Raw genomic sequence first — 8,412 nt, forward strand, 5'->3', positions numbered from 1 at the left:
TTGAGATAGCATCCTTTACATATTTCTGCAAATGTTGACAGTTCAGCTGCTTGTTTACTCTTCATGACACTGCAGGAAAAATTCCAATGACATGCAAGTATAAATTCACGGAAAGGTTGATGTCTCTGTGCTTGCTATTTCTGTACCAAGTCTCAGCTAGGCCCTATAGTGAAGCTGAAGTTGACCAGGGATTGTGGATACCCAAGAGGGACTTCTCTATGACCACAAGAGGCAGGTAGCCTTTCCACACCCACCACAATGGGATGCAGCAGCAGTCCTGAGCCAGTAATAAAAATGCTCTATCTGAAGCCCCCTGAAGGAAACCAATGTATCACACTTAGGATGCTTGGCTTACTTTTCTATCTTGAAGTAACAGTAAACTAAGGTCATAGTAGCCATGAATTTCTGATAAACAAGAATGAGATCTGGGAAATTAAGCTTCAGGAGAGGGGTTAAAGTGAGGCTTAAGGGAATGTTTGCAGTGTAATGCTTTTTTAGGAATACACTCAAATTCTAGGAAAAAGCAGCATACAGACCCACTCTAAGGGAATCCTCTTACAGGCCCAGTTCTGTGCTGAGCAGATCATTCTGGAAGAAGCAGTTGTACATCCAGAGTTGCCTTTGGGTACTGGGTAAAGTAGGAGTGGGTCTTTTCAACTACATCAGTACACATGAACAGCATCATAGTCTTTACACACAACCTGGTCAAATGATATCTATATGGCTTTTCATTGCTTTTCCAATCACCTCTCAACCCATCTGCACTCTAATTCAGGCAGATTAATAAATTACATTTGTCTGAAAAATTAATGCCAGGTGAATGTAAAGAATAAAATATCACAAAATTTAGAAAGCTAGAAAGGTAGAACTAGAAATTTCTAGTCTAATCCTCTCATTTAATAGACAGATAAACTGAGGTACAGAGAAGTAAAGTGCCTGCTCAAAATCACAGAGCAAGTCAGGAACTCAAGCCATCTAACTTAGTCACTACCTAGCTAGTATTACTGAGATTAACAGTCCATATCTAGACTTAGAATGATCATTTGAGGCTACTAGACTGTGAGTGAACCGAGTTAAGCCTCAACCAGCTACACCAACCCAATCAAGTATCTTCCCTGGTTGATGTCCAAATAACCCAAACTCTCCTCCTCATCCCTTCCAGTATGAGTCAAGGTCTCAGTTTGGGACCCAGTTTGGTTGGAGATAAGGCAGAGAGGATTGACTTGAAAGATGCCTGGCCAATGGCCCTGTGACCTGAAGCTCCATAGTAGGCACTGAGCTGACCTGATTTAGCTTCTCTGGACAATAGGCAAAATTTTAAGTCAAAGGCAAGGCATTGGCAGGTTTGCTCAAAAGGTACCTGGCTCCCAGAGTCAGCATTTAGTGGTCAGCCCAGTGAGACACTGAACTAAGCAATGAAAGCCTCTAAGATGAGGAAGAGCCTAATGTTCCACTGGCCTCACCCACCCTTGGGACTTTGCCCCAAAGTCAGAGTGTACCATTTTCCCTTGCCTAGAAAATTCTATCTTCAGAGTATCCCATGAGCCTGAATTATCTTGTGCCCAAACTTCTTGATCATTGTCTCTGCTCCTGGGTGGTGAGAGCCCTAGCCATACTTTTCCCACCTGGGAGCCTGCAAAGACCATACTTATAAACTACCCAATATAATTCCTCCCATCATATTTTATGGCTCAGTGTTGGACTAGCAGTAGAGGTGGAAAGTGCAGGGTAATGGGTTTACTCTGGGCACATCAAAAAATACCTAAGTTTGGAGCCAATGTTAACACTCTGGCTTGTTCTGCTTTGTCCCCTTGACCCTCAACTCTAACCCTGCCCCAGCTCTAACTCACTTAGTTTCAATAATGAGCTGAGACCTGCAACCAATGCCACCTTGCTTCTCTTTTCTTCAAAAGGCTCCCCTCTAATCCCAGAAAGCCACATTATAATTTCCATCAAATTGCCTGGTTGCTCCTGTACTGTCTGCTGCTTGGTCTGGGTTGAGGGACTCCCAAATTTCCCACAAGCTCTGCAAATAGAATAGGCTCGTTTCTCTCCTGATCTTTTTATTTTTTTTTCCTAAATCAGACCTTGGTCACTTGCATCCATTTCAGAAACTTTTGCCTGCCAGTCCTCCCAAGCCTAAGATGCAAGGAAAATTAGCTTCCCTTTCAAAACAAGTGAAGAGAAGGTACAAAATATATTGATAGTGCCACTATACAACTGTACACTTTAGAGTCCACAAAGACATGCTCTAGAATGACCTGATTTTCACTTCTCTTTTACTCTGTGGCTTTTCCCTATGTCCAGAGATTCCTCTGATTCTAGCCCCTAAATTTAAAAACTACCTTTTTCTGGGATTCCCTCACAACAGTCCAAATCATCTGCAGAACCTTAGACCCATTAAGCCAATAAATGCAGTTTTAAGGCTGTGAAGATATCAAGCCCAGCCAAAGAGAATTTTGGTTGCGGGGTGCCTCCAAACATTAAATTCATAAATTTTTAGAGATGGAAGGCATATCAGACAGTAATAGAAATGGACAATGCCCCAACTCCCTTGACTGTGGAGGTGTATGTTCTGCATTCCCTAGAATGACTGTTGGATACATACTGGTTGGTACTAGTAAATATTTTAGCAAGCTTCTGTGGGCTTCTTCAATCTCTTTGAGAAAACAGTGCTGTGACACAAGTGGCAGGGAAATTTTGGGGACACTGCAGGAAGTGGGTGGAGGCAGAGATACATTTGGAACCTCAGGATCTGAATGGTTGCTTAAGAAAGCTGAGGGGCTCAAGAAAGGTAGTGCTGAGGATGAGATTTTTTTAGGAACTCAGGATTATGGTGGGGTGTTCCTGACTTTTTTCAAATTACAAATTGAGATATTCCCCAAAACCCTCAGTATCAAAAACAACTTTCATGAATTGAAGACACACCCCAGCAATGACCCAAACCAAAGTATTCTGAGACACTGGGAACATACCAAATTCCTTTCTTTCCCTTCCTGACCTATACTCACCAAAATTTAAACCAGTAACCTTATCCCATCAAAGGACCCAGTCTGTGTCAGAGTACACACCAGCTACACCTCTGCACAGCACATTGCACTCCTCTTCCCAGCTGAACAGTGAGGTCTTGACAGAAAAGTCCCAAGCAGGTCTCCCTGTGAATCCACTATGATAACCTACTTTAAAGTTTGTTCCTCAGCAGTGAACCTCTTCCTGGTAAAATAATGGTTTTCCCAAGTTTTATTACACACTCTTAAGGCAGAGCTCTAGGCCTGCTCACAGGACATAAATGCCAGGGCCTAGCTTCAGCCCATCCCCCACTATCTCCCATGAAGTTTCACCCAGATTTTGCCACTGATTCCAAAAGCCAACAGCCTGCAGTCAACCACAGAGCAATCATGCTCAGCAGGTGCCCTCCCAGGTAACCTAGGCAACAGCCAGAAGCCTTACCCTGGCTGCCTTCCCAAGAGCCCATGAAGTGTATCAAAGCAGGAAAAGGTAGTCCCGGGGTTGAGTGTGGCATTAACTTCCCCCTAGAAGTTGTTTCACACAGTCCTGGGACCCACTTCATTCAGGAATCAATGCATCCTGGGCAGTCCTGAGACTGCCCTGGACAGCCACTGACCCACACTCAAACTTTCAAGTGGGGCCAGTGCACTGGCACCGATGGGTCACAAGATCAGAGGCATCAAGAGCCCCCACACTCCTTCTTCAATTGCAGCCCAGAGAAGCTAAAAATGAAAAAAAAAAAAAAAGAGCCCTTGGTTGAGAGCAGTAGGAGAGGCTCTCCAAGGACCCAGGGGACTCATAGGTAAATGCACCCAAAAACAAGGTTTCTATGCACAAGAACAGACATATAGATCAATGGAATAGAATAAAGAACCCAGAAATCGACCCAAACCACTATGCTCAATTAATATTTGACAAAGGAGGCAAGAACATACAATGGAGTCAAGAAAGTCTCTTCAATAAATGGTGCTGGGAAATTTGGTCAGACACATGCAAAAAAAAAAAAAATGAAACTAGACCACCAACTTACACCATACACAAAAATAAACTCAAAAAGGATAAAGGACTTAAACGTAAGACGGGAAACCATAAAAATATTAGAGGAATCCACAGGCAGCAAAATCTCAGATATATGCCGAAGCAATATCTTCACCAACACAGCTCCTAGGGCAATGGAAACTAAAGAGAAAATAAACAAATGGGACTACATCAAAATAAAAAGCTTCTGCACAGCAAAAGAAACCACCAACAAAACAACAAGAAAGCCCACTACATGGGAGAACATATTTGCCAATGATATCTCCGATAAGGGTTTAATCTCCAACATTTACAGGGAACTCATACAACTTAACAAAAGGAAGACAAACAACCCAATAAAAAAATGGGCAACGGACCTAAATAGATACTTTTTGAAAGAAGACAGAAGGAAGGCCAAGAGACATATGAAAACCTGCTCAAAGTTACTAATCATCGGAGAGATGCAAATCCAAATGACAATGAGGTATCATCTCTCACCTGTCAGAATGGCTATCATCAACAAATCAACAAATGACAAATGCTGGGGAGGATGCGGAGAAAAAGGAACTCTTTTGCAGTGCTGGTGGGAATGCAGACTGGTGCAGCCTCTGTGGAGAACAGTATGGAGTTTCCTCAAAAAACTAAAAATGGAACTCCCATTTGACCCAGTGATCCCACTTCTAGGAATATATCCCAAGAAACCAGAAACACCAATCAGAAAGGATATATGCACCCCTATGTTCATAGCAGCACAATTTACAATAGCTAAGATTTGGAATCAGCCTAAGTGCCCATCAGCAGATGAGTGAATTAAAAAACTTTGACACATCTACACAATGGAATACTATGCTGCAGTAACAAGGAAGGGATTCCTACCATTTGCAACAGCATGGTTGGAGCTGGAGAGCATTATGCTAAGTGAAATAAGTCAGTCAGAGAAAGATAAATATCACATGACCTCACTCATTTGTGGATTATAATGAACAACATAAACAGATGAACAAAAACAGATCTAGAGACAGAGAAGCATCGATCAGATGCTCAAACCTCAGAGGGAAGGTAGGGGAGGGTGGGGGTAAGGGGGAGAGATCAACCAAAGGACTTGTATGCATGCATATAAGCATAATCGATGGACGCAGACAACAGGGGGTGAGGGTGAGAGTGAGGGCAGGACTGGGGGGATGATGGGACAATGGGGGGATAAAGACACATTTGTAATACCTTAACCAATAAAAAAATACATAATAAAAAAATAATCCCCAGATCCCCTCAGAGAGCAGCAGAAGTATGTTTTGGGAGTGGGAGGGACCCTTCAGCCCAGGGCAACACTGTGAAAAACCACAGATTCTGAACTGCAACCTTGCAGTGGATCACAAATGCAACATTCCTGAGGAGCCACAAGAGGGAGTGAGCCTAGAGGAGAGGGGCTCCAAGCCCCTTGGTTCCCTCCCAAGACTCCTCAACAGAACCACTAAGGGGCTTTGCCGGGTGGCTTGCTGAGGAAATGGAGCTCTGACTTCTCTGAGCTCACACTAGGGCTAAATGAGAGGAAAGCACAACCCTTTGGTCTTCTGGCTGCAGGCCTGGAGAGTGAGGACTATGCCCCCAGCCCTGTTTGTCTTAGGGAAAAAGACCAAGTTGGCCTCTTGTGAAAACGGGAGAGGTGGGAGCATTCTGGTTAAGGCTGAAAGAAACTCCAGGAGGACATAGGATAGCGCAGAGGCCTAGGGCACCAAAGGGCTGAAGTTGGGGGCGGCCCAGAGTGAACCACAGGGCCCAGCCTTCCAGCCGCTTCATGCCTCTCTGGACTGGAGACCTCAGTGACCGCCTCCTGTCTGCTTTGGGGTTCAGCACACAGGGCACAGAGATCTGCTCACTTCCTCAGAGTGGCAGAAGACAGCTGGGCCTGTCTGGGCCTTAACCAACACGGGCAAAGAGATGCACACCCCCCACTCACACTCCCTCCCTCTCTTCCTCTCTCTACTGCACACACACACACACACACACACACACACACACACACACAACTACCATGTGTTTGACTCTTCACTCAGTCACCAGGTTTCCTAAAGTGTCTACTCCCCTTACAGGAACAAGGACTGATTGCAGAGATCCAAGGTACAGTGTTTCTCTTAAAGTCTTCCCAGCCTCCCAACTCTCTTCTCTCTCCTTGAATTTGCCCCCCCTCCCCGGTACCTCCCCATCCCCCCCCCAAAAAAAATCCTGCAAATATTTCCCCCCAGTGTACACAGTAAGGGTACTTAAAACCCAAAAGATGAGTCAGGATTTGTCCCAGGGCAAAAAAGTTCATTCCTTTCCTGTGCTCAATGAATGTCCCAGGTCCCACCCAGGACATCTGGCGCCTAAGTCTCCACAGCCAATGCTACTCGGAACCCCTCAACCCGCGCAATAGTAGCGCCACGGGCAATGGGCAAGGGAAGGAATTGAAGCGACGCACTGGAAAGGTTCCTTGGACCAGGAGGTAAGGGGTCTGAGAGCAGACACCTTTGCCTTGAATGCCAGGTGGGGCGCTAGGGGCCACTCACCTGCTTGGAACTCCACTTGGCGATTCTTCTCTCTTTCCTCCTGCAGCAGCATGGAGTAGAGGATCCCGAAGGAGTTCTGGATGCCAAATATAGAGCCATTGCACCAAGTGGCAGCGAAGACCACCATCCAGCCAAAACCACCTTCGGGGGGCTGGAAGCCGCGCGCTGTACGGCGGGTCTCCACCGTGGGCGTAGGCTCCGATTCGTGCACTGGCTCAGGCTCAAGCTCTAGCTCCGGCAGGGCTGCAGGATTTGTTTGGGGCTGGGGCTCTGGCTTGGGCTCCATTGGGGGCACTGGCAAGGGCTCCGACTCTGGCTGAGGGTTACCCACCAGCTCCTGCTGTTCCTTGTCTGCCTCCCGCCTGGGCCCCTTGGCTTCCTCGCTTTCTGAGCTTTTCAGCGCCATCACAGACAGGGGACTGTGGCTGCTCGAGCCGGAGGAGACGCTTTGTGGCTGGTGATTGTTTCTGCTGCTGCTGTTAGTGCTCGAAATGCTGCTGCCACCACTGCCTCCTCTTCCCGGCTCCTCTCCCAAGCTGGCCAGCCAGTCCCGCCACAGACGCTCCCTCCAGCCCACTCCTCCTCCCCTTGGAAACCCCCTCCTCCTCTCCCGTGTCATCTCTCTCCTCCCCCTCCTCCTCCCCAACCCCCACCTCTTCCTCCCTCAACCGGCAGCCGCTACGGATTTCTCTTCTTCCCTGCCCTTCCTCCTCCTCGTCATACGTGCTACCTACTCTAGCCGCTGCTGCGTCTCTCAACTCCCTTTACAAACTATTAAATCCTGTCCTCCTTGTCCAGAAGCCCAGTAAAGGGAGAGTTAAAATGGAAAAAAACTAGAGCACAAACTATCCTGTTCCCCTGCCCTCTCCTCCCCGCAAGCTCGAAACGGGTATTGATCAACTCACTCCCCAGGAAATACCCTCCCAAACAAGCAGCCTGGAACTGGGGTGGCCCTGGGAACGTCAGGACAGAGAAGATTTGGCTTGTGAGAGAACCCACCCTGCTCTGGGGAGTTCCTATATACTTTCCACACCTTGTGCTTGAGGGGGGACACCTGGAGGGGACGCAACCTGGAGGGGACAGCCCAGGCTTCGGACAGAGAGTGGGCACAATGTTCTAGAGTCCGGGGGCTCAGACCCCCACAACCCTGCGTACTCCCTCTCCAGTTTCTTCCTCTCCGCCCCCGCCCTTCCCGGTAAATCCCTGGCTGGACGCTAAGTAAAGGAGGCAGCCCAGCAGTGAAGCCCGCCCCTCTCGGCCGTCAATCAGGGCTTTGTTTGCGCCAAACTGGAGCCCAGAGAAGCCGTAGAGGGCGTGGCAAGGGGCGGGGCTAGGAAGGGAGGGAGGTGCAGTGGCCCTGGAGGGGGCGGGGTCGGGCCGGGCTCTGGCTCCTTCCGGCTGTCTGTTCTGTTTTGGGGAACTACGAGTAGGCACCAGGTTGAGCCTCCAGTTTGGGCCAGGGCTGCCCAGCCCCCAGCATTCCTTGTGGGCTGGTCCCCCAGGCCTCGACCATAGCTTTTTGGGAAATCAGCATTTGGAGCTTCTAGCTGAGGGATGTCTTCCCAGCACCCACCGCCCCCTTCTGCCCACCTCTGGTTTAAGACTTGTGAGTCCCTCTGAATGTCTCAGACTAAGGCCCCAACCCCGCGAAGGTAAAAGAGAGTTTGCTCCCCAGAGAGCGCTGGGGTCCTGGGTGTGTTTGTGAGGGGGTGGGGGGCTGGGAGGGGTGATCTGCCCTGCCGGCGGCTCAGTGGAGTGCTACACTGTGCTCAGTCTCAGCCCACCAAGCAGGCCCAACAATCCCGGGAAGTTCTGCTTCCCCCAAGGGCCCGCGCATCTA

General features: G+C 48.3%; 1 protein-coding gene across 3 annotated transcripts in view; it reads right to left on the bottom strand.

Moving 5' to 3' along the window:
• The window catches only part of SLC16A2 (solute carrier family 16 member 2), a 189,491-nt gene extending 182,349 nt beyond the window's left edge, over window positions 1-7,142 (bottom strand). The window contains exon 1 of one of the 3 annotated variants that reach the window (XM_080652632.1): window positions 6,573-7,142. In XM_080652632.1, the coding sequence (XP_080508758.1) occupies window positions 6,573-6,978 (406 nt within the window). In that variant the 5' untranslated portion in view covers window positions 6,979-7,142. The remainder of the gene's footprint in view (window positions 1-6,572) is intronic. The other 2 variants (XM_080652631.1, XM_080652630.1) reach the window with 2 other exon arrangements.
• Between the last annotated feature and the right edge of the window lie 1,270 nt (window positions 7,143-8,412).

The sequence above is a fragment of the Plecotus auritus genome, assembly GCF_963455305.1.
Source record: "Plecotus auritus genome assembly, chromosome: X".
NCBI lineage: Eukaryota > Metazoa > Chordata > Mammalia > Chiroptera > Vespertilionidae > Plecotus > Plecotus auritus.